This window comes from Bubalus kerabau, chromosome 16, assembly GCF_029407905.1.
Source record: "Bubalus kerabau isolate K-KA32 ecotype Philippines breed swamp buffalo chromosome 16, PCC_UOA_SB_1v2, whole genome shotgun sequence".
NCBI classification, from domain to species: domain Eukaryota; kingdom Metazoa; phylum Chordata; class Mammalia; order Artiodactyla; family Bovidae; genus Bubalus; species Bubalus kerabau.
The window spans coordinates 56,609,412-56,634,912 of NC_073639.1; the positions used below are offsets into that span (position 1 = coordinate 56,609,412).

At 53.0% G+C, this 25,501-nt stretch overlaps 1 protein-coding gene across 2 annotated transcripts in view; it reads left to right on the plus strand.

Moving 5' to 3' along the window:
- PITPNM2 (phosphatidylinositol transfer protein membrane associated 2) overlaps positions 1 to 25,501 on the plus strand; it is a 159,187-nt gene that overhangs the window by 118,033 nt on the left and 15,653 nt on the right. Inside the window, exons 3-11 of one of the 2 annotated variants that reach the window (XM_055551045.1) lie at positions 3,439 to 3,611; positions 11,948 to 12,162; positions 13,220 to 13,341; positions 16,358 to 16,585; positions 19,198 to 19,506; positions 20,461 to 20,556; positions 23,260 to 23,364; positions 23,536 to 23,606; positions 23,876 to 24,555. In XM_055551045.1, coding sequence (XP_055407020.1) covers positions 3,534 to 3,611; positions 11,948 to 12,162; positions 13,220 to 13,341; positions 16,358 to 16,585; positions 19,198 to 19,506; positions 20,461 to 20,556; positions 23,260 to 23,364; positions 23,536 to 23,606; positions 23,876 to 23,974 — 1,323 coding nt within the window. In that variant the 5' untranslated portion in view covers positions 3,439 to 3,533 and the 3' untranslated portion in view covers positions 23,975 to 24,555. Of the gene's footprint in view, positions 1 to 3,438; positions 3,612 to 11,947; positions 12,163 to 13,219; positions 13,342 to 16,357; positions 16,586 to 19,197; positions 19,507 to 20,460; positions 20,557 to 23,259; positions 23,365 to 23,535; positions 23,607 to 23,875; positions 24,556 to 25,501 lie in introns of those variants that run through there. The other variant, XM_055551047.1, reaches the window with a different exon arrangement.

Genomic DNA, 25,501 nt, shown 5'->3' on the forward strand with positions numbered 1-25,501 from the left:
GCACAGGTCACACAGCTGAGAAAGGCGTTGTCAGGTTATGACCTCAGATCCCAGGGTGGAACTCCACTGTGACTGCCAGTGCATTTTTTAAAGACTTTTTTTTTTAACGTGGACCAGTTTTTCCAAAAATCTTTATTGAATTCATTACAATATTGCCTCTGTTTTATGTTTTGGCCGAAGGGCATGTGAGATCTTAGCTCCCCTACCAGGGATCGAACCCGCACCGCCTGCATTGGAAGGTGAAGTCTTAACCACGGGACCACTAGGGAAGTCTTGCCTGCACATTTTGTGTCACTCTTAATTTCTGATTCCTCTCCCCTATTGTTAGTTACCATGCAGTTAAATGGGCTTCTCCTGTGGCTCAATGTAAAGAATCTGCCTGCAGTGCAGGAGCCACAGGAGATGCAGGTTCAATCCCTGGGTCAGGAAGATCCCCTGGAGGAAGGCATGGCAACCCACTCCAGTATTCTTGCCTGGAGAATCCCATGGACAGAGGAGCCTGGAGGGCTATAGCCCATAAGGTTGCAAAGAATCGGACACGACTGAGCACACTCGCACGGAAGGAAGAAGCGTAGTCGAGCCCCACAGCCTGCCCTGGTGCCTAGCAGGCCACAGGAGGCAAACCAGCAGACACTTGGTCTGACTTATGTATGGGCGAGTGTGGGCAGGTCATCTACTGTGGAGCTCTGAAGAGCCCAGAGGGCAGATTGCTTAGATTCCTACAGTTTCTCAAGAACATTTAGAGTTTGCCTCTGACCTCTTTGTTAGCATCTGTCTTCTTTGTTATTTAGACAATGTGGATCTTGCCCAAGGTCGTTCTCGGTCATTGCATTTATCCCTTGCTGCAGAAGGAGCCCACAAAACAGCGGAAATGCTTTGGAAACATGACACTTACTGAACCTAGGTTTTCCCTTCCTTGCTCCAGTCCTCATTTCGTCCAACCTCTCTAACATTAATTCTTTCTCGTTTTGTGTGTGTGTGTGTGTGTGTGTGTGTGTGTGTGTGTGTGTGAGGAGGTGCCCAAATTGGTGTCTTACTCTCTTGAGAGTGTCAACCTAGGTGTTGTGCTGCCCCCAGCTGAGCCCAGGGGTTGTTTCTCTCTCTCTCTCTTTTTTTTTTTTTTTTTTTTGGCTGCACTGAGTCTTCATTGCTGCATACAGACTGCTTTTATTGCAGAGCATGAGCCCTAGAGCTCTTGGGCTCTAACGTTGTGGCTCAGGGTCTTAGATGCCCTGGGGCATGTGGGATCTTCCTGGACCAGGGACAGGACCCGTGTCTGCTGCAATTGGAAGGCAGATTCTCAACCACTGGACCACCAGGAAGTCCATAGATGAAGTCTTAATTGGCTAAAGAGATGCTTATCTGGACTGTATTTAAAGCAATTGGATACGTGAGAAGTTGAGTTTGATGCTGGAGGTTTTGCAGGGGGGCTAATAGTCCGGCCTGGGCTTCCCAGGAGGCTCAGCAGTCAAGAGTCTGCCTGCAGTGCTGGCGGCGCGGGAGACGCAGGTTTGATCCCTGAGTCGGGAAGATCCCCTGGAGGAGGGCATGGCAGCCCACTCCAGTATTGTTGCCTGGAGAATCTCTTGGACAGAGGAGCCTGGTGGGCTACAATCCATAGGGTCAGAAAGAGTCGGACATGTCTGAGGGACTGAGCACAATACAGACCTACCTACTGTAAAGAAGTCAACAGCATGGGGGTTATTTTGGGCTAATAATGCAGGGCCATCTCTGACCTATTTATATACACCCCCCAGCTCCATCTCTCCTGTTAGGTGGTTTATTAAGGGATTTCTTTTCCATCTTATGTACTGATTATCCCAGGAGTTCTGGTATATATGCTTTTCCCAGTCTTGTTAGTTATCCAGTAATGCATTAGTGCCTGGGCGATGCTCAGGCCTCATACACTTGGTGCCCTGGGGAAGCTGCCTGCCTGGTCAGTCCCTCACTTTTATCACTTAGCTGACACCCTGCCTCCAGTCACCGTGAATCCTCACCAACTGCTATCCCCGGTGTGATCCTTCTGAAGTACTATCCTGATTCTGCCACTGGCTGTCTTGGAAGCCTTCACTCAGCTTCCAGTTAATACCATCTGATCTCTCTAGGGGTAACCAAATATATTTACAGTGAAGCCCCTGCCATCTAGGGGAAAGACTCTGATGGGTGATTTCATTTTCCAGATCGCTGAGGATATGCCTCCTTCAAGGATTAAATTTGTTTTTTAAAATATGATTCCTTTCGGTGCAGGTCTTCATCAAATATATTGTTGTGTTAAATACAAGCTGCTATGAATACATTGCTTGCTTATAGCTTTTAATTAAAAAAATTTTTTTTAATGTGCACCATTTTTAAAGTCTATTAAATTTGTTACAATATTGCTTCCATTTTATGTTTTGTTTCTTTGGCTGCTAGGCAGGTGGGATCAAACCTGCACCCCTTGCGGTGGAAGGCGGAATCATAACCACTGAACTGCCAGGGGAAGCCCCTTGCTTATGTTTTCAATGAGCTTTATTGATACATAATTCACATGCTGTGCGACCCCACCGTGTATCTTACTTTCCTCTTCTACCTCCAAGACCTAGCCCAATGTCAACAGTAGAGTAGGTATCAGTCAGCAGTGGGTGGTGCATTGAACTGAAACTACATGTCAGGGCGCCTCCTTTGATAACCCGAGGTCTCCTGCTGGAAGTAGTGCTGCCATCTGTGCCCAGTGACAGGACCAGGACCAACTGCCCTGATGCTGAAGGGTCCCAGACCGCCAGTTTTTAAAATTGTTCACATTTGTTTTTCATAGTTTCATTTGTCCTGCCTTCTTATTTTTTATTATATTTTATTTATGTATTATATTTCATTTTATTTATATTTTCAAGTTGTACCCTTTTAAAAAAAATTTTGACCATGCAGCATGCAGGATCTTAGCTCCCCAAGCAGGGATCAAACCCTTGCCCCTCGCATGGGAAGTGCACAGTCTTAACCACTGGACCAGCAGGGAAGCCCCTGTCCTGACTTCTTGCCAGCCATCATCACTTGCTGCTATCACCATGCCTGCCTCCAGCTACCCCAGAGCACAGGAGAGCTGAGGCTGCCGCTTATTAGACCTGCGAGTAAAACAGGAGCTCGATGCTCTTGACTCTTAAGGGATGTGATGCCCTCTTGTTGCCTGGCTCTCGCTGGCAGGAGAACAATCCTTTATTTCCACCAGGCTGATCAGTTTATACATGTCCAGTACACAGTTGCTGAGCCAACAGGGAAAATGGAGGCTGGGGAGGTAGAGGGAACCTGCTCAAGGTCACACGTTGGTCTCAAGGTCATGCTGTGGGCTTGTGGCCGAACTGAGGTCAGAATTCTAACTTGGGATCAAGACTAGGTCCTCCCTGTGCCACTGTACTCACCAGCCTTTGCAGAAAGTGACTCTCCTGTCCTCTCTTTCTCTCTCAGGGGTCCTTGGTGAATTTTGTCATGGTTATTTAAGGAACCTCGTCTAGAAGTCCCAACACGCAGTTCCCCATCGACGGGAAGGCTTGGACTCCAAGATGATTATAAAGGAATATCGGATTCCTCTGCCGATGACCGTGGAGGAGTACCGCATCGCCCAGCTGTACATGATACAGGTGGGTGGTGGGGCCAGGACAGGCCCCACCATGCCCACAGCGGCTCTTAGCACCAACGTCAGGGCGGGGCGGCACCGCGGCCTTCACAGCAGTGTCTGTTCAGTGGGCTCCTGGTCAGTGTGTGAATTGCACCCGAGCTCTGGCTTCCAAGCACAAAGCCAGGCACATGCAACACACTGCAGATGTTTGTGGCGTTTGGGTTGTCTCACCAGCACAGTATTCGCAGCATGTGTAAGACTCGCACTCTGTATTTAACACCCGTCTTTTCACTGATCCAGATATCACCCTTGCGTTTCATCAGCTTGGGCTGTAAAATGCTGCAGATGAGGCAGCTTAAACAACAGACGTTTATTTCTCACAGTGCTGGCGGCTGGAAAGTCCAAGATCAAGGTGCTGACAGATTCCGTGTCTGGTGAGGGCTCTCTTCCAGGCTTACAGACGGTCACCTTCTCACTGTGTCTTCACACAGTGGACGGAGCCAGGGAGCTCCTTGGGAGGGTCTCTTTATACTGATCCCATTGTGAGGGCCCCACCTTCATGACCTAAACACCTCCCAAAGGCCTGACCTCCCAGCACCATCACATTGGAGGTTGGGGCTGCAACATAGGGGGACAGGGGACACAAACAGTCAGTCCACAACAACCCATTTGACAGACAGGAAGGTGTGAGGCCCAGAGAAGTTCAATGACTTGTCCGGGAACACACAGCCTGCCTCCTGGCTCCAGGTACACACTTTCCTCTCTACCCTAGGCTAAGTGGCTGATTTACAGAGTCACAGGTGACTTTGGGGTTTCCCACGTGACGCTAGTGGTAAAGAACCCACCTGCCAGTGCAAGAGACGTAAGAGATGCCTGTTCGATCCCTAGGTTGGAAAGATCCCATGGAGAAGGGCATGGCAACCCCCTCCAGTATTCTTGCCTGGAGAATCCCAAGGACAGAGGAGCCTGGCAGACTGTAGTCCACAGAGTTGCAAAGAGTTGGACACAACTGAAACGACTTAGCATGCACACAAATGGATTTGAGGATGATTGGTCCTGTGAAAAGCCAGAGATGAGCACCCCATCCAAGACATTGCTGGGCTCCCTACTCAGTGCCTGAGTAGCCTGGAACCCAGGATGGGGAGCCCCAGGATTGCATCCTTATGGCCCAGATGGGACCAGAGCTCCTGCTCCTTGAGGTCTTGGCTAGGGTCCTGCTCAGTGGAGGGTGGAGTCCCATCCCAGCTTCTCTGCCAGCCTCTCGCTCATTCTCGGTGCCCCAGCCCTTTGCCTGGCCTGGCAGCCTTCGTCCCACTTGGGGGACTGATTGTGAACCTGCTTCCCTCCTGGCTCTGGCTCTCCGGGGTACAAGGATGCCTCAGTGCCGCCCCTGGCTAAGCAGGGCCCCATCATGGCAGGGCAGGGGGAGCCCGGCAGGGCCTCCACATCCATTCCGAGTTTGACCCAGAGCACTGCATGGAATGCTTGGCCGGGAAGAGAACAGAAGGCAAACTCAGCCTCTCTGGGGGGCTGTTTGCTTCATGCCTCTTCAGAAGTGCCACTCGATTCCCTCTTGAACCACTTACCCCATAATTATTCCTAGAGAGTGGGGAGAGGCGAGACTAGCATCAGCCCCCCAGCGCCAGGCACTCGGGAGATGGCTCAGCCTGCTCAAGGACCAGCTGATCTGCCAGAGGATCTGTGTGTCCTGTGGCTTCTTCATTCCTCCTTGAGCCGGCAGGGAGCCCTGGCCCACAGCCGGTGGCTCAGCTCTTCTGGGAGGCTGGGGACATCAAGATCCCAGGGGCTGGCTTTCAGCTTCTAGGGTACCCCAGGCTTTTCTGAGTATATAGCCACCTCTGACTCAGGGCTCCTCAAACACCTGCCATCTGTCTGCAGCCCCTGTTTCGAGTTGCTTGTTTTTCAACATCTTTCCTGTAGCTGCAGTTAATGTGAAACGTCCCCAGCATCCTGTGTGTTGCCTCCTACAGCCTCACCGACACCGTCTGCCTCCCAAGGCCAGTCACCTCTCTCCCACTCTGGAATTTATCTTACCCACCTCTGGCCCTGAAGTTCTGGGGGGGGCTCCATCCACTGTGGGGGTGATGGACATGCCCGTTATCTCCACTGCGTGACAGTTTTAGGGGCGTGGACCCACATCACAGCTCAGTGACTGTACCTTTACATATATATGGTTTACTGTTTGTCCGTCATACCTCAATAATGCTGTTAAAAAACTCAGTTGAGGGACTCCCCTGGTGGTCCAGTGGCTAAGAATTCGTGCTCCCAATGCAGGAGTCCTGGGTCCCATCCCTGGTCAGGGAACCAGAACCCACATGCCATAACTAAGACCCTGCACTGCCCAATAAATAAATGAGTAAATATTTCTTTAAAAAAGAAGTTAAATTCACCAGACTCTTCTGTGCCCGGCTGTGGCTGAGGGTTGGGCTACAGAGATGAATGAAAAGCGCTTTTTGTGCCTGGGATTGCCTGCAGGGAGACAGATGTGTATGCAGCCCACTGAATAGAGACCAGACCAGTGGGCCTGGGGGCACGGGAACCCGGTGCTCACGTGGGCTTGGGGCCAGTGCTCCAGGAGGGCCTCCTTTCTGAGCTAGGCCTTACGAGGTGGATGGACCATCAAGGAAGGCAGCTTTGTTTCTGCAGAAAGAAGAGCAAGACCATTCATCCATTGCCCAGTGATCCCGCTTGCCAGCTGGGGTGGCAACTAGAAAGAGGCCTGCCTGCTGAACAAACCACCTCCTCCCTGAGGTTGTGAACAAGATGGGCTCACGTGTCACAGTGCCTCGCACCTGCCTGAATGAAATTCAATATACATGTTGTTCACGGTTTCAAAAGAAGAAGAAAAATCAGTCTGTCTGGTGGAGAAAGAGCCTTCCATCCTTGGAGGTGCTCAGCAAAGGGAGGAAGTGATCGGAAGCGGCTTGGCCAGGACCCTGGACAGCTCTGAGAGCTGCCTGATTGGCTGGGGGTTTCTTGGTCTTTGAATCTTTTAAACCCACCCCCTCCCCGCCCCTTCATCCAGGGCTTTTTCTGAACCAGGCTTTTTCTGGGCCAGGTGGCCCAGACTTCTCTCTTGCATACCCCAGGCTCCAGGGATGCGGCAGGGGAGCACAGGAGGAGGGGAAGGTTCTCCACCCAGCCTGTGTGGGTAGAGTAGGCAGGGGGACCCATCAGGTCTCACACTGGGCATCTGTGCCCCTGGGAGCCGGGCCTATCTCTCCTACCTGTCCTTCCATGGTCCCCGGGGGAGGCACCAAGCGCCGCCTGCCCTCCCCTCCACCTCTTCTCCCCTGCCCCAACCCTGGGACCTGGGGTCTGTGCAGCCCCACTAAGGCCAAGCAGGAAGGACCCCCCCAACCCCACCCCCGTCCCTGCTCCCTCTCTGTCCTTCTCTGCCCTCAGATCCCAGCTGGCTGGGCACCTTCAGAGACTCCCTGTGCCCTGGCCCCTCCGACCTGCACATCCTCTTCTCGCTAGCCACCCGGAACCCCAGACCTTCATTCCATGCCCTGGGGCCGTTGTAACAAACCACCGCAAACTAGGTGGCTTAAAGCAATGGAAATGTATTCTCTCAAAGTTCTGGAGGGTAGAAGTTCAAAATCAAGGTGTTAGGGGGCTATGCTCCCTCTGGAGGCTTTGGGAGGCTGGGGAGAATCCTTCCTTGTCTCTCCTAGCTTCTGGTGGTGGCCAACAATGCTCGGCATTTCTCAATTTAAGGCTGTCTCACTGCAGTCTCTGCCTCCATTGTCACATGGCCCCCTGCCCTCTGTGTGTGTCTGTATCCATCTTCCCTGTGTGTGTGTGTGTCTCCGTTTCCTCTTCTTTCTTTCGCTGTGTCAGGTCCCAGTCATGTCACATGGGATCTTCGTTGCATCGCGTGGGTCTTCTGTTGTGGTGCACGGACTCTTTCGTTGCAGCACGTGGGCACAGACTTAGCTGCTCCTCGGCATGTGGGATCTCCTGACCAGGGATCGAACCCCCGTCCCCTGCATTGCAAGGCAGATTCTTAACCACTGGACCACCAGGGACGTGTCCCCCGTTTTATTTTCTCATAAGGATGCCTTATGAGAATGAGAATGAGAAGGATGCCTTCTCATTGAATATTGCTGCTGCTGCTAAGTTGCTTCAGTCATGTCTGACTCTGTGCGACCCCATAGATGGCAGCCCACCAGGCTCCCCCGTCCCTGAGATTCTCCAGGCAAGAACACTGGAGTGGGTTGCCATTTCCTTCTCCAGTGCATGAAAGTGAAAAGTGAACGTGAAGTCACTCAGTCGTGTCCGACTCTTAGCCACCCCATGGACTGCAGCCCACCAGGCTCCTCCGTCCATGGGATTTTCCAGGCTAGAGTACTGGAGTGGGGTGCCATTGCCTTCTCCGCATTGAATATAGGGGCCACCCTAAATTGTCCAATCCATTTACATTAAGATGACCTCATCTTAACTAATTCCATCCGCAAAGACCCTATTCCCAAGTAAGGTCACAGTTTGAGATTCCAGGTGGACATGGTCTGGCAGGGAGGCTGCAACCCACTACCCTGGGCCTTAGGCAGAGAGGGAGCCCCACCCCCGACTAGGGTTTTGGGAACTGACACCAGGCGGAAGCAGCCTGTCCAGGATGAGAGAAAGGTGATCGCAGGGTTAGGACTACAGTCTCCACTTGCTCAGTAACTGTTTATCAGCACCTCTCTGTGCTGAGGCGTTTTCCTTGAGGTGCCCAATGCCGTGGGTGAGCAGGCCCCGGAATCTAACAGGTCTGAGTTTGTCCCGGCTCTGCCATTTAGTAACTGTAGCCTCGGATGGGTCACTCTGCCTCTCTGGGCCTCCACCTTCCCATCTGAACATTGGGAGTGAGAGCAGTCCTGCGCCTTTCTCAAGGGGCTGCTGCAGGAACTAAAGGAGAAAGAACATAGCAGGCACTTAGCACAACCACTAATCAACAAGGATGCTGTAAGAGGCGGGAGCTTGGAAGGCATCCAGGAAACGGTTACTGTTTTCATTACAGAATCTGGGCCGCATTCCAGGAGCTCCTTTAAAGAGCAGGGAATGGGCATGTCCCTGCTCTGACCCCTCCTTGGCCTCAATTAGGGTCTTTTTTTTTTTCTGAAGGGGACCCAGTGGCTCTGGACATGGAGATATAGTACATCTTTGTGCCCTAAGAGAGTCGTGCCCAAGGATGAGGCAGTGCTGTTGGGGATGCCTGTGGGCGTGGGTGTGTGCCTGCACTCGGGGTGCGTGCACGTGCCAGCGTGTGCACAGCTGCTGTCCAGGAAGCTGACCGAAGATGACCTTGGTGATGCCAGCATGTTGCCATGGAAACAGATGCTGGGTTTAAAGTCACTAGCACCTTGACCATGAAGGTTTTGTGCAAAAGCAGAAACCCGACCTTTCAGACCCCAGGAAGGACGTTGGAGGCAGAGAGACACTTGGGGGTGACCTAGACGTTCCATCTCTTAGGTAGTGCCTCCAAGGCCCCTTCTCATTCCTTGTGTTTGAACTCTCTGAAATCTTAGTTGAGTGCAGGAGGCAGGGTTGGTTTTTATTTCTTTGTTTGATTTTATACCAGACTTATTGAGATGTAAGTCCCACACTGCACAATTCACACATTTAAAGTGTACAGTTTAGTGGCTTTTAGCACTTTTCAGAGTTGTGAAATTATCGCAATTTTAGAGCATTTTCATCACCCCATAAAGAAGTCACTCTCCATTATCCCCCAACACCCAGGCAACCAATAATCTACTTTCTGACTCTCTAAATTTGCCTGTTCTAAGCATTTCACAGAAGTGGGGTCATACAGTATATTTCTTTAACTGAACATGTTTTCAGGGTTCAACCATGTAGTAACATGTGTCCGTACTTCCTTCTTTTTTATGGCCATGTCACATTTCATTGTACGGACATAATTTATCAGATGTATTATTTACAAAAACTTTGCTTTCATTCTGTGTTGTCCTTTCACGCTCTTGATAGCATCCCTTGATACACAAAAGTTTCTTTTTTTTTTTTGGCTGTGCCTCATGCCATGCAGGGTCCTAGTTCCCAAACCAGAATCAAACCTGTGCCCCTTGCAGCATAAGCTTGTGCAGTGCCTTAACCACTGGACCATCAGAGAAGCCCCTGTTCTTTCTTAAATTTTGATAAAGCCCAATTTAGATTTTTTTTCTCTGACTGCCTATACTTTGGGTATCATATTTGAAAAACCATTGTCAAATCCAAGGTCATGAAGATTTGCCCTAATATTTTCTCCTAAGAGTTCTATGCTTTTAGTTCTAACAAGTTGGTCTTTGATCTGTTTTGAGTTCCTCTTTATATGTGGTATGGCATTGTGGGCATGTGGATATCTAATTGTCCCAGCAGCATTTGTTGTAAAGACTGTTCCTTCTCCCATTGAATGGTTTTGGCACCCTTGTTGAAAATCAGTAAATATAGTATGTAAATATTGGATTTATTTCTAAACTCTCACTTCCATTACACAGACTTGTCCTATGCCAGTGCTGCACTGTTTTGATTACTATAGTTTTATAGCACTTTTTTTAAAATTGGCCACACCATGGAGGATGTGGGATCTTAGTTTCCTGCTGCTGCTGCTGCTAAGTCGCTTCAGTCGTGTCCGACTCTGTGCGACCCCATAGACGGCAGCCCACCAGGCTCCCCCGTCCCTGGGATTCTCCAGGCAAGAACACTGGAGTGGGTTGCCATTTCCTTCTCCAATGCATGAAAGTGAAAAGTAAAAGTGAAGTCGCTCAGTCGTGTCCGACTCTTCGCGACCCCATGGACTGCAGCCTACCAGGCTCCTCTGTCCATGGGATTTTCCAGGCAAGAGTACTGGAGTGGGGTGCCATTGCCTTCTCCTGACCAGGGATCAAACCCACATCCCCTGCTTTGGAAGGTGGATTCTTAACCACTGGACTACCAGGGAAGTCCTTATTAGCAAGTTTTGATATGAGAAAATGTGAGCTTTCCAACTTTGTTTTATTTTCAAGATTGTTTTGACTATTTGAGATCCCTCAAAATTCTGTATGAATTTTAGGATCAGTTTTTCCCTTTCTACTGAAAAGGCCATTGGATTTTGATAAGGATTACATTCGACCCACGGATTGCTTTGGGGAGTGTTGACATCTTCACAATATTAAATCTTCCAATTCATATGAACACAGATGTCTTTTCCATTTATTTTAAACCTTCTTTAATTTCTTTCAGTAATGTTTTATAGTTTTCTGTATACAACTCTCGCTCCTCCTTGGTTAAATTTATTCTTAAGTATTTTATTCTTTTGGACGCCATTGTAAATGGAAATGATTTCTTTATTTCCTTTCTGCATTATTTGTTCTTGTGTGTTGATTTTGTATCCTACAACTCCGTTGAATTCATGTATTAGATCTAACAGATTTGGGAGGATTTTAGGTTTTTCTGTGTTTAAGATTGTGTCATTAACAAATTGAGATAGTTTTACTTCTTTCTTTAAAAAAATGTTTTTATTTATTTTATTTTTGGCTGGGCCGGGTCTTGGTTTCTTCAAGGACTTTCTCTAGTTGCAGTTCTTGGACTTACTGCAGTGGCTTCTCCTGTGGAGCATGGGCTCTGGAGCGCAGGCTCAGCAGTTGTGGCTCATGGGCTTTGTTATTCCACTGCATGTGGGATCTTCTGGACCAGGGATCGAACCCATGTTTCCCTTATTTGCAGGCAGAGTCTTTACCACTGAGTCACTAGAGAAGCCCCACTTCTTCCTTTATAAAAAAAATTTTTTTGGCTGCATCGGGTCTTAGTTGCGGCACATGGAATCTTTATTGCAGAATCTGTATTTGCGGCATGCAAACTCTTCGTCGTGGCGTGAGGGATCTACTTCCCTGATCAGAGACGGAACCTGGCACCCTGCAGTGGGAGATTGCAGTGTTAACCACCATGCCACCTGGGAAGTCCCTACTTCTTCTTTCCAATTCGAATGCCTCTTACTATTGCTTTTTCTTGCCTAATTTCTCTGGCTAGAACCTCCAGTACAATGTTGGCTAAAAGGTGAGAAAGCAAGCACCTCCTCCTGACCTTGGGGACGCTTTCAGGCCCAGGAGATTCAGGAGTCAGAACGGAGGAGTTTGCATGTGCAGTACTGGGCTCGGAGAGGGAACCGTGGCCCTTCAGTCTTCTGCATGAATGCTGGGACACGTGGAGCCTTGTAGGGGGAGGTATTTGAGGAGGATGTGTTGAAGTAACCCAAAAGGAGCCAGCCTGGTTGGCCAAAGCCGCCCCTGCCCTGCTGCACTCAGCACCCTCACCTGGGTCTCCCGAGCCTCCCCCCTTCTGCAGAGAGCTTCAGACCCACACGTGCTTTTGTCCCCACAGAAGAAGAGCCGGAACGAGACGCACGGCGAAGGCAGCGGCGTGGAGATCCTGGAGAACCGGCCGTACACAGATGGCCCCGGCGGCTCCGGGCAATACACGCACAAGGTGTACCATGTGGGCATGCACATCCCCAGCTGGTTCCGCTCCATCCTGCCCAAGGCGGCCCTGCGGGTGGTGGAGGAGTCCTGGAACGCCTACCCCTACACTCGAACCAGGTGAGCCTGCCCTCGGCCCCATGTTGCCCTCCCAGGAAGTAACCCAGGGGCATAGATACTGGCGCTGGCCCCCCAGACAGTCTCAGCTGCCTGGCTCCCAGGGAGCTGAGCCTCCATTCTAAGTGGTACCCTGAAGGTTCCCCCTCAGGGGAATAGACAGGAGAGGGCAGGCTATACCTCTAGGTGCCTCCTAGCCTGCCAGTGGGGGGAGCCCAGGAAGGCATGAGTCCAGTGAGGGCCATCTGAGACTCCTTTGCCATCTGGGAAGGCTCAGGGAACACAGACTCACTTTAATGTTTGCCTAGGAATGCAGGACAGTCCACCAGCTGGGAAGAAACAGGAACTGAGGGTAGCCCAGATGGCTCAGAGATTCCCTCCAACCCTGACACCTTCAGCGACTATGATGATATTTTATAACAAGCCATGTTGAGCACGGCTTTCTTTGGATCCCCCTGGGTAGGGGGCACTTTTCACTCTGTGCCCCCCACCCAATATAACTGAGCACTGCTTGATTAGAAGAGAGAGGGGGCCACCCATGTGCTGAACAGGTGGGGTCCCCACGAGTCTTCTGGGGCTTCTTTGTCCAGGTGGGTGAGGGCCTGGAACTTGCTGGGGAATCCATCCAGGTTGTTCACTTCCCAGCAGTACTTTTCTCCTCTGAGCTCATCTCCAGCCAAGAGAGAGAGGCTGTCTCCCTGTTGCCACACCTGGCTTCTTAGGGGACAGGGGAGAGGGTGGCATGTCACACCAAGTGCTGGTCCAGATTCAGCCCATTTGGTACTGTGCCACCTTAACTGCATCCACACCGTATTCGCATCATGCCTCACACGCGTGGACACAGGCTGCCAGCCACTTCCTGCAATGACTCCCCCCCCCTCGTAAGTCCACCCCTCCCGCTGGCCCCAACTTGGACTTGGCTCTTCTTGGCATGCAGTGAAGGTCCAGGAGGACAGAACAGACAGGTCTCACCCACCACTCCAGCCTTCATCCTCCACCCAGCGACCCACGCCCACCCCTCCAAGCCCGGGTCCTGGTGGATACTCTCCTTCCCCCACAGGTTCACTTGCCCTTTTGTGGAGAAATTCTCCATCGACATCGAAACCTTTTATAAAACCGATGCTGGAGAAAACCCCAACGTTTTCAGCCTGTCTCCTGTGGAAAAGAACCAGCTGACAATCGGTAACCGTCCACCCTGATGCTCCCACCCTAGGAGGGCCAGGAGCCCTGCGGGGCCAAGTTCCCAGTTGCCCTGCCCATGGGCCCCTCGATTCTGCCTCTGGTCTCCAGGCCTGGCAGGCTCCAGACCGGCTTCTGTCCTGGGAGGGGAGGTTAGAGTCCAAGCCAGCCTGGTGGGAAGTCGGGGGAGTTGGGGAGGCAGGACAGGTCTCCTTGGCCCCATTTCCCTGATGTGCCCACTGAGGCTAAGTGCTTTTCCACTCAAGCCCCTTCCCTCCATCCCTTTGAGGTGTCCCCATCCCCAGAAATGCACGTGTGCTTGGGAGCCATCTAGGGCTGACAGCCATCGGTGGATGTGGCAGGCCGGGTGGGGGCTGTGCATACAGTGGGGCCTGTGTCCCCTTCATGGTGGGTGGCCTCTCCTCCACTCCCCTCCAGCTGACTACACCGTGCAGGAAATGGGTTCCATTTGTTAAGTCATTTTCAAGAGAGGCCTGAGGGACGTCCTTGGCAGTCCAGTGGTTGAGACTCTGCGCTCCCAATGCAGGGGACACGGGTTCACTGGTTGGGGAATTCAGATCCCACATGCTGTATGGCATGGCCTGAAAAGAAAAAAGAAAAAGAGAAGCCAGAAATCAGGGTTTTCATGTGAAATCTCCCAGTTCCTCAAGGTTGACAAATATTTTTAAAATCTTTGTATACCAGCCAGACAAAACACATCAGTGGACCAGCTGCACCTTGACAGCCCCCAGGCCCCTAGGAATGAGCCATTGTGGGTCTCAGACGGGTGTTGGAGGGGTGGTGATGACCCTCAGCCACCCTCGGATGCCGAGATGGCTTTTCCCTGGGACTCCTCCCTCCTGCCCGAGCTTTTAGGCCCCACTGGGGTTTGGGAGATGCATCAGCTTGCTAGGATCATCAGAACAGGGTACCACAGACTTAAGGGCTTAAAGAAACAGATGCTTAGAGTCTCACGATTTTGGAGGTCAGAGTCAAGGTCAAGGTGTTGGCAGGGTTGACTGCTTCTGAAGTCCCTGAGGGAGAATCTGTTTGGGGTCTCTCCCTTAGCTCTTTTTAAATTTTAAATATTTATTTATTTGACTGCATCATGTCTTAGTTGCAGCATGCAGGATCTTTTATTGCAATGCATGGTTTCTCTAGTTGCAGCACATAGGCTCCAGAGCAAGAGGGCTTAGTAACCCCGTGGCATCTTAGTTCCCCAACCAGGGATCAAACCCATGTCCCCTGCATTGGAAGGTGGATTCTTAACTGCTGGGCCTCCAGGGGAGTTCCCCTAGCTTCCTGTGGCTGCTGGCAGTCTTTGGTGTTCTTTGGCCTGTAGACACTCCACCCCAATCTCTGCCTTTATCTTTACATGGTGTTCTGTCCGTGTTCAAGTCTATATTCACATTTCTCCTTTTTCTTTTTTAATTGAAGTATACTTGATTTAAAATATTGTGTTAGTTTCAGGTGTTGTGTTTTTTTTTTTTTAATTGAGCCAAATCTCTCCTTTGTTGCAATGTGGGAGACCCAGGTTCAATCCCTGGATCAGGAAGATCCCTTGGAAAAGGGAATGGCTACCCACTCCAGTGTTTCTGCCAGGAGAATCCATGGACAGAGGAGCCTGGCGGGCTACAGTCCATGGGGTCACAAAGCGTCCGACCACGACTGCGGAACTAAAACTTTTACTGCTTTCTCCTTTGCATAACCATGCTGGTTAGATTAGGTGCCCTCCTTCTGATGACTTCTTTCAAGACCCTGTCTCCAAATAAGGTCATATTCTGAGGCCGACATATGCGTTTGCCAGGGGACACACTCTACCCGTAACAGGAAGGAAGGGCCCAGGCCCTCTGACAGCTTTTGTCTGGCCAGCTGCAGGCTCTCCCCGGAGGCCTCCCGTCATGGTTCACGTCCCAGCCCTCCTCTTGGTGGCCGTTGCCTGCCCCAGTGCACCGTGCATGTGGTCTACTCCGGGAAGGATGTAAATCCCCTCCACTGTCTGCTGCCCTCGGGCTGCTCTGACCCCTTGCCTGTTCCAGTGGGGCTGATGTCTTCCTCTGTAAACCACAGCCCAGACCCGGTGCCAGGAAGATGAGACAGCCAGGGCCCGGGCCCGGCAGAGCCCCACCAAGTGCCATCGTCCCCACACCTCTGAAAGGAGGTTCTCTGAGCTACAAGCCCCGTCCTAGGTTCCTCCTCACCAAGTGTGCACACAGCCCCATCTGACACACGCATACCACAGGAGCCAGCCCAGCGAGATGGTTTTGACTTGGGGGAGGAGGCATTTGACCAGAGGTCATTCTTCCCAGAGTCACTGTCACCCCCCTTCCCCGAATCAGGTCTTACCAGCCCCCAGTCCTGTTTCCCCAGCGCCCAGCACATCCTGGACTGGCTCATGCCCAACACCTCCCTCTGGGCCCTTCAAACGTGGTTTCTGGACTCCTCCTGCTGTCTGTCTGGGAAGGGCTTCCTAGCAGACCAGCCACCTTCAGGGTGCCTGGCGAGTGATGGCTGATGAGTCCAGCTGCATCCCCGTCACCTCTCACCACGCAAACACTCTGGTGGTTCCCCAAACTGCCCCACTTCTGGGTCAAGAGTCACACTCTGGGACGTTCTCCGCCTCACAGTTCTGCGCCTGTGGCTGAAATGCCAGCTTGTCCTCTTTTACTCTCCCCCGCCCCATCCCACATCCTCCATGGAAATTCATCTTCCCCACCCGTGCTCCTCCAGCTCATCACCTGATTTATGCGCTTTAGCAACAGTGCACAAAGCAGGGGTTTTGCTGAAATGATTTGAAAAGACAACAAGGAAAGACACAGGTCCTGAGGTCGGGGGAGCTCGGGGATCAGAGTGGTCCAGAGCAGCATCTCCACTCCCATGTGGGGCCCTGGGACACATCCAAGCCTGGGGTCCTGCCGAGATTCGGGGATGGCAGGGACATGGGAGAGGAGACTGGAAAGGGAGGGGTGGGGTAGAGGTTGGGGCCGAAGGGGTCACTCACAGGGGGGTCTCCTCGTAGATTTCATCGACATTGTCAAGGACCCTGTGCCCCCCAATGAGTATAAGATGGAAGAGGACCCCAAGCTGTTCCACTCGACCAAGACCCAGCGGGGGCCCCTATCGGAGAACTGGATTGAGGAGTACAAGCAGCAGGTGTTCCCCATCATGTGCGCCTACAAGCTCTGCAAGGTGGAGTTCCGCTACTGGGGCATGCAGTCCAAGATCGAGAGGTTCATCCACGACACAGGTGAGGGTGCCGGCCTCTCCCTCTGTGTCCCTCCATCCGCCTGCTGCACCCCCCCCCCGCCCCCGCATCTGCCTGGGACTCCAAGTTTCTGTTACTCTGGGCAGGTGACCCCAGGGCCCATGTGCAGCATCCCACCTGGTTTACCTTGACCACACAAACACTTGTTGAGCACCTACTGAAGACAGGCAGTGTGTGTCCTGCCCCAGACGCTCTGGACTAGCTGGAGTTTCTAACATGTGGTGCCCACCCCCATGGGGTGTAACGCCTCCTTCCTGTTGTTCATGGCACCTCTTGGCACCCTGGGGCCAGACCCCAGGCCCTGCACCAGTGCTGCCTCCTGCTTTGGGTTGAAAGTCCCAGCAGACAGCGGCTTGGCCATCCTCTGGTCCTCACACCCATACTGGCCTGGCCTGGAGCAAGTGCCCAGGGAACAGAGGACCAACAGATGACTGGGGGCTCCTGGCACAGCTAGAGCTGACCCAGGGTCCTCCCCGCCCTAGAGCTACCTCGGCTCCTTCCATGTCCCCCAGGTCAGGGTAGGGGTCAGTGCCCAGGGCCTGGTCTTAGCCCCGAGGCTCATGATCCAGGGCAGCACCCAGGCAGACAGCCATTGACTCCCAGAGTAAGGGTGACTGTAGCCCTGAGCAGGGTCACAGCACGGCTGGTGACACCTCACAACTGTCACATTGGCTCTCCCTGGCCCAGCAGGGTGGCCACTGTCACTCCCCGCCTCCCCCTTGATTGCACAGGGCCAGTCCTGGGTGTGACCCCAAATCTTCTGGCCCATCTGTCCTTGTCCAGACATAACGTGGCATCAGACAGTCTGTCCACCATTAGTGCTGGCTGGCCCTGAGGGTGGTGTTCCTGAGGCCGTAGCCTGGGGCCTGGGAGCACCCTCCCAGGAACAGAGGGTGAGAGGGAGTTCCTTCTAGGCAGACGTTTGGGATTGAGGGATTTAGAAAGGACAGCAGGGGAGACAGAGCGGCCTGAGCGAGTCCAGGAAGGGGGAATCAGGAGCAAGGGTCGCCGGAGACCAGCCTGGGGACAAGCAAGGACTGGGCTACCCGGGAAGCCGCTCAGTTTTCTGTAGGAAAGCGGGCGGAGGATCCAGTGACAACCCTCCTGGGTCTGCCCCACCCCCTGGGAGAAACTCAAATGCACGTTCTGGAATGTTCAGAGCAGCAGGTTTGTAAAAGCAAAATGGACAAACAGTGAAAGTGAGCCAAAGGCCCATTGGCAGGAGAAGGAATAAATAAAATGTGGTATTTCAAACAAATAAAAATCGACCACACAGCAACAAACCAGAAACTCACCCAGAAAAGCCAGTGGCAGAAAAATAACGTGCAGCATGACACATACATGTAAATGTCAACAACATGTAGACCAACCCAACGTCTTGTATAGAAAAACATGGAAAGAAGAGCAAATGATAAACACAGAACTCAGGATGGACCCTTACGGGGTGGGAGGGTGATGGTGGGGTCCGTGTTGCTGGTCACTTCTGCTCCCTTGAAGAATGATGTGTGTGTCGGGGGGGAGCCGAGGTGATTTATTTCTTCTTAATGTTTTTTTAAGCAGCTTATTGAGGCCTAATTTTGCATTTGTTGTAAGAGAAGTTTGAGTTCCGTAAGTTTGAGTGTATTTGCAGAGTAGTGCACATAGTTCTAGAACATTCCACCCCCCCAGAGTCTTTCCCAATCACCCCCACTCTCATCCTCACCCAAGGCAGCCCCCATCTGCTCCCTGTGCTCGTGGTTCTTCTGTTCTTTATACCTTTAAAGTATCTTATTTTCTGCCTTCTATGTATAAGATATTCCTGTATGTTTTTATCCTGTTTTATTTTATTTTATATTTGTTTATGTGGCTGTGCTGGGTTGTAGTTGCAGCACATGGAAACTTCAGTCTTCCTTATGGCACATGGGATCATTTAGTCACAGCATTCAATCTCTTAGTTTCATAATGTGGGATCTAGTTCCCTAACCAGGGATTGAACCTGGACCCCTTGCATTGGGAGCTCAGTTTTAGCCACTGGGCCACCAGGGAAATCCCTATCATGTTTTATATGCGTATGTATTTATTTTAAAAAGAAAGGACCAGCACTTCCCTCGTGGCCCATTGATTAACACTCCGTGCTTCCAATACAGGGGACAGGGGTTCGATCTCTGGTCGGGGAACTAAGATCCCACATGTCACATGGCGTGGCCAAAAGTTTTTTTAATAAAAAAAAATAAAAACAAATTAAAAGTGAATTTCAAAAAAGAAAGGACCAACCTGCTTCAAACTTAAGCTTGATTTTTCTGTGGGAAATTTAAGAGAGGCACACTAGACCAGAGAGGAAACACTCAGGGAGCCCTCCTCCAGCTCCCCTTGAGGGAGGAGACCCCCTGCCCCAGTTACAGAGCCACTATGAACTCGGGAGGCCGTCTATAAACTGGATCCCTCATTTGCACATGGGAAAATGAACCTGGGGGTTGGAGAGACAGTGGCTTGCTGGAGGCCAAGCAGTGGGTATGGAGCAGAGCCTGACCCGCAGCCTGGGGTGCCTCCCAGCTGAGGGTCCCCGGGAGACTCTGACACAGGCCTGTTTGTCTTCCCTGCACCCCTGCCCCTAGGCCTGCGGAAGGTGATGGTGAGGGCCCACCGGCAGGCCTGGTGCTGGCAGGACGAATGGTACGGGCTGAACATGGACAACATCCGGGAGCTGGAAAAGGAGGCCCAGCTCATGCTGTCCCGCAAGATGGCCCAGTTCAATGAGGAGGACAAAGGGGCCGTGGAGCTGGCCAAAAATGAGGCTGCCCAGGACCAGGCCTCTGGGGAGCCCTCCCAGCCCAGCAGCAGTGGTGGGGAGCCCCTGGCGGGCAGGGGTCTGAAGAAGCAGTGGTCCACATCCTCCAAGTCATCTCGGTCATCCAAGCGGGGAGGTGAGCACCCTGCGACCATGCTGTGGGGTTCCCCCCGCTACTCGTCCACACCAGTGACCACCCCTCAGGGCAGCTCCCATCCCAGAGCAGCTGTGGGGCGTTCTAACACTGAAGGTGGTCTGCTGCTTTCGGATCCAAGGCTACACCTGTAGGGAGTCAGAACCAGTCACCTCTTCGTAGACTCTGCTGCAGAGTAAAGCCCAGGGCGACCCCCAACCCTGGCAGGTTCCCCCAGACTCACCCACATAGCCCCGGGCAGACAGGCAGGCTGGCCACATGTGAACCCCGCTCCCAGCCCCTCGTAGGACCCGGTTGGCTGCAGCTCTGAGGAGCCAGGCTTCCGAGGCAGAGAGGAGAGAGGTCTGGGGTGGGGGATACACCCAGCATACCCAGGAGGGACTTCTGCCAAAGGACCTTGAAAGCCTTCAGATACTGAGAAAATCCTTTCTCTGAAACTGATGTGAAAGTGCAATGGCTAGTGGGAAAACTCAGGGTATTTTGTGTAAAATACCAGGAGTCCCCCTCTATGCCTGCAAATCCAGTTTTTCCTACGCCAGGCTTGTTTGTCCTGTGCTGAAGGGATCCAGGGAAACACATACACTGTACCTTTAATCTCACTCCCCACCACTGCCCAGCCTCCCTACCTATCAGCGTCACTGTGGCAGTCTAAGGGGCTCGCTCCTGGGCCAGCCAGGTCAGGGGCACACGAGTGGACCCCAGCCCGGGTGGCTGCACATCCTGGCCTCATACCCAATACCCTCCCCACTCCATGTCCTCACGGGACAGGACCTCGCTGTGCCAGGTGGGCTGGGAGGTGAGCCAGGGCCACCCTGCCCTCACTCCATCCCCTCTGAGCCCTCCTGGCCCCGCTCCAGCGTCATCGCACCTGCCCGCTTCCGCCTGCTCTTCCCGGGGCAGCCAGGTCCTCAGTCGGTCTGCGGTTTTGCCTTCCAGCGAGTCCTTCCCGCCACAGCATCTCGGAATGGAGGATGCAGAGTATCGCCCGGGACTCAGACGAGAGCTCGGACGACGAGTTCTTCGATGCTCATGGTAGGTGGGCACCCTGGAGCGCACCGGTCTTCCCAAGAGAGGGAGGGGTGGGATCTGAAAGGGTTGGTGGGGATGCAAGTCATGATGGGAATTACCCGTGGAAAGTTCTGGGTGAACAGCAGGGCGTCAGGGGCGGAGGCAGGATAAGATGAGGTCACCAGGAGTCTGGGCTCTCATACCCTAACCCTGATATCAGGATGTGCCCTGGATCTGGCGGGTAGGGACTGTTCTCTCAAACCCCCCAAAACAAATTTACAATCATACAGGGACATTTTTTCCATTGTTGTTGTTCAGTCAGTCAGTTGTGTTCGACTCTGCCACCCCACGGACTGCAGCACCTCAGGCTTCGAGGTCCTTCACCATCTCCTGGAGTTTGCTCCGACTCCTGTCCATTGAGTTGGTGATGCCATCCAACCACCTCATCCTCTGCCGAATTTAACTCCCTAAGGGAATTCCCTGGCGGTCCAGTGGTTAGGACTTGGTGCTTTCATTGCCGAGGGCGTGGGTTCAATCCCTGGTCAGGGAACTAAGATCCTGCAAGCTGTGTGGCACAATCAAAAAAAAAAAAAAAATTCCCTCAGAAGCTTACGAAAGTGTAACTTCTGATTTTCTAATTTTTTGTAATTACTGTCTTTTCATGATTAAATTAACACACGTGTAATTCAGAAACCTCAAAAATGCGAAGAAGCAGAAAATACGTAAAGAGCCCCTTTTCCCACGAATCTCAGAACAAGCACAGCAAGAAAACAGCCAGATGAATCACCCACCTGTGCTGGGAAGATGCAGGGCCTAAACAGCCTTCCTTCATACCTTGGTTGTTCCTCTCAAGGAAGTAAGAGGGGCTGGCAGGCAAGTTCAAGGAGATGGATTTGCAGTTCACAAGGCAGGACACGGGCTCAGAAAGGGACAGGTACTTGCCCACGGGCCCGCAACAGGGCAGAGGCAGGTTTGGCCCCTGCCAAACCTGGAAGGCAGGGTGGGGGGACTTGGTACAGGAGCCAAGTGGCCCCTGAGCTGGCCTCTCCACTGGGGCCTCCCCGAGAGTAGGGAGTGGGTATGGGGCATCCCACACTCCCACTCTCCCCTCCAGCCAGGCCAAAAGGCTAAGCCCTTCCTGGCTCTGTGTCCCTGACATGAGGGAAAGACACAGGAAGAGTTTTAGAAAAATCTGGAAAAGAGGAGAGACAGCAGAGCAGGAGATGTCACTGCTGCAGCGTCCTGAGGAAACCGTCCCAGTGACCCAGGGAGGAGGGACCAGCACATACATGCCAGGGTCCATACAACCGCTTCCTACCCAGGGGTCACGGGGATACGTTCTCAGGAAAGCAGACACAAGACTCATGGGTGGAATTGTTCACAGCAGCGCTTCTCACTAAGCTATCCTTTTGTGGACATTAAAAACAGTCAGGAACATTATGGAGAAACAAACTGAAGTCCATCCATATGACGGACTATGACTCAGGCATGAAAAGGGATGAAGCACTGACACGTGGTTGAATCTTAAAAATACCGTGTGGGGACTCCCCTGATGGCCCGGTGGCTAAGACTTTAAGCTCCCAGTGCAGAAGGCCCAGGTTTGATCCCTGGTCAGGGACCTAGATCCCACATGCTGCAACTAAGAGTTCGCATGCTGCCACTAAAGATCCCATGGGCGGCAACTAAGATCCGGAACAGCCAAATAAATAAATACTAAAAAAAAAAAAAAGTATTGGAGAAGACTCTTGAGAGTTCCCTGGACAGCAAGGAGATCCAACCAGTCCATCCTAAAGGAGATCAATCCTGAGTATTCATTGGAAGGACTGATGCTGGCTGAAACTCCAATACTTTGGCCACCTGATGTGAAGAACGGACTCATTTGAAAAGACCCTCCTGCTGGGAAAGATTGAAGGCGGGAGGAGAAGGGGACGACAGAGGATGAGATGGTTGGATGGCATCACCGACTCAATGGACATGAGTTTGAGTAAGCTCCAGGAGTTGGTGATGGACAGGGAAGCCTGGCGTTCTGGAGTGCATGGAGTCACAAAGAGTTGGAGACGACTGAGCAACTGAACTGAAAAAAATACAAAAACCCCACCATGTGAAGTGGAAGAAGCCAGACACAAAAGACCGCATACTGTAGGTACCATGTGTGGAAAGTCCACCAGCAGTTGCCAGGGGCTGGGAGAGGGGGGCTGGGGCATGCTTGCTAATGGGGACAGGTCTCCGTGTGGGGAGATGGAGGAGCTCTGGGACCAGATAGAGCTAGTGGTTGCACAGCATTCTGAGTGGACTAAGTGCTACTTGAAAATGGTTAAAATAGTGAGTTTTATGTTCAGTGAATGTTACCACAATTTTTAAAAAAAAATCAAGCAGACAGCAATGAGAAGCCAGCACACCGCAACTAGAGAGTTAGCCCTTGCTCTCCACAACTAGGGAAAACCCACATGTAGCACCAAAGACCCAGCATAGCCAATAATAATAATAATAACAAACCAAAAACATCAGGCAGAAGTCCTGTGAGAAGGTGGCCATGTGTCCATCCTGTTAAGGAAGAGAGACCACAGAACTGAGTGGGGAGGGGCACACGGGCCATAGAAGCATGGGGGCCCCCGGACTGGCCACTCCCAGGCCCTCCGCCACTGGAAGCCGGGCCTCCCAGTGACCGACACCACCCCGGTCCCCACCCTTGATCGAGGCGCTGAAGCCCCTCTCTTTCCTTCCCAGAGGACCTGTCTGACTCAGAGGAAATGTTCCCCAAGGACATCACCAAGTGGAACTCCAACGATCTCATGGACAAAATCGAAAGCCCTGAGCCAGAGGACTCACAGGGTAACCAGCTGGGGGCAGCAGGGCCTGGGGAGGGCAGCTAAGTGGACCAAGCCCCTCCTCCCCGAGAAGGAGCACCCAGCCACCCGGGGGGACTGAGGGGGCTTGCAGGTCATGGTCACAACCTCTGTCTGGTGTTGTCTGCTCACAGCACCCACCGCTTCTGTGTTGCAGATGGTCTGTATCGCCAGAGCACCCCCGAGTTCAGGGTGGCCTCCAGCGTGGAGCAGCTGAACATCATCGAGGTGAGTTCCGAGGTGGCAGAGGGCCAGGGCCGCGGGGGCCAGGGGCCAGGGCGCCAAGGACCGGTTCCCAAGGGGGCAATGGAGGCAGAACTTGGCACCCACAGCCTCACGTCCACTCTGGCCTGGGCACCACTGGAGAGAGGCCTGGACCCACCCCCTCTGAAGTCCCTGACAACCAGTAGGGTCTGCTCCAGTAGGACAGCTCCCCCAAGGAAGGCCTTGCCCTGCTCCAACCCTGGAGACTAAAATGAGAAACTTGTAAATTCCAGATCAAAAATAAGATCTTCACTTTGTGCTCAACCTGTCTGAAGTCCCTGAAGAAAAAAAGATGGAAGGGGAGGAAACGAAAGTCACCTAGGCAGAAGTGATGTGGCTGGCCGTGGCCGCCCTACTCTCAGTGTGCAATAAAGCTGTCTTGGTAGAGTGCCTGTGTCCGCTTTGGGGGTTCTTTGCACGGAGCTCACGCCCCTTCTGCTCCTCCACCTGCGGGCCGTCAGAGCTGTTTGCGTTCGGGCAGGAGCCGGAGTGGAGCGGGGTCACCGTGCTGCTCTGGCCTCTAGCTGCCCAAGGTGGAGATGATACCCCTGGGGACTCAGGACCCCTGGGGAGTTTGGACTAGGGGTTGGGGGGGGGCATCCACACTGCCCTCTCCTCTTGGGGTTCTCTTTGAGGTCCAAGGTTGAAGCAGGCTTTTCTAGAAGGGTAACTGGGACAAGGGGCGTTGATTTCCAGTTGCCAGTTAATGGCAATGAAGCAAAGCGAACCCCCTCCTCCCCTTTGGTGCACACAGCTCTGACAGCCGCCTCCCCCCCACCGCCCGGGAGGGGCAGAAGGGGCCTCGGGCTCTGGATCTGCCTGCGGATGCGCATTTTGGCCCAGCACCAGTTCTGGAGTACTGCCATCCTCAGTCGGATCCCTTTGCTTGCAACAGCCCCCAAACCAGAGCTCCTCTCCCAACCTCAGGGAAGGAGGACGGCTTTACGGAGCCACTGATGGGGCCCTCCTGGCTCCCCAGAGCTGGCTCCCAGGCCCTGCCTCCCGAGGGCTCTGTTCCCACTAGGGTTCGAGTCTCAGGCAGGGCATGCCCTGGTAGAAAGCAGTTTGCACAGGAGGAAAGTTGTGTCTCGGGCTGGTCAGTGCTGGGTCCTGGCAGCCAGGCCCAGGCAGGCTCCCCTCACTGCCCAGCCCTGCCCATCCCAGGTGACTAGGGGTATGTCTGGGTGACCAGGAGGCTGCTCAAATATATTCCTTCCATGAGCCCCTCACCTGACTGTATTGATTAATCCTTGAGACCATCGGGCAGCCAATGACCCCACCATGCCTCAGGCCATGAGTTCATTCCCTCCCAGGCCCAGCAGCCGTGTGCAGCCCTCGGAAGAGACAGGAGTTGGACCCAAGCTCTGCTGGGCGTGCGTTCCTGCCTAGGCCCCAAGGCCCATGACTGGCTGATGACCAGGCCCCTCCTGGGGATTGATGCAACCCAGTCTTATTTCCTCTCTGGGCCGAGGACCGCCCGCCCATCAGCCTTCCTCTCACCCAAAGCCCTCTGCTGCTCAAAGGCTCCCAGTCTAGCCCGATCTGTCCCTGTGGCCTCACTGGTTGCTGGGCTCAGCGCCCGCGCTGCCCACCCCTCTCCTGGGCTCTGCATTGACACTTGGGTCCTGCTGCTGCCCACTCCTGCCAGCCGATGGCCCAGTTCAGGGCCAGCTGACCCCCAAGGGCCCTCCAGATGGCTTCAGCCCCTTGTTCTGTCTTGCTGGTTCCTTAGGGAGAGGCCCCTCTCTTCAGCTCCCTTCCCCGACCCCCACACTCACTGATATCACATGTGCATGGCGAGTACTCAGCAGTGGCTCCTCTTGGGCTCTGGCCTCCCACAGTCACACACCAGGAGTTGG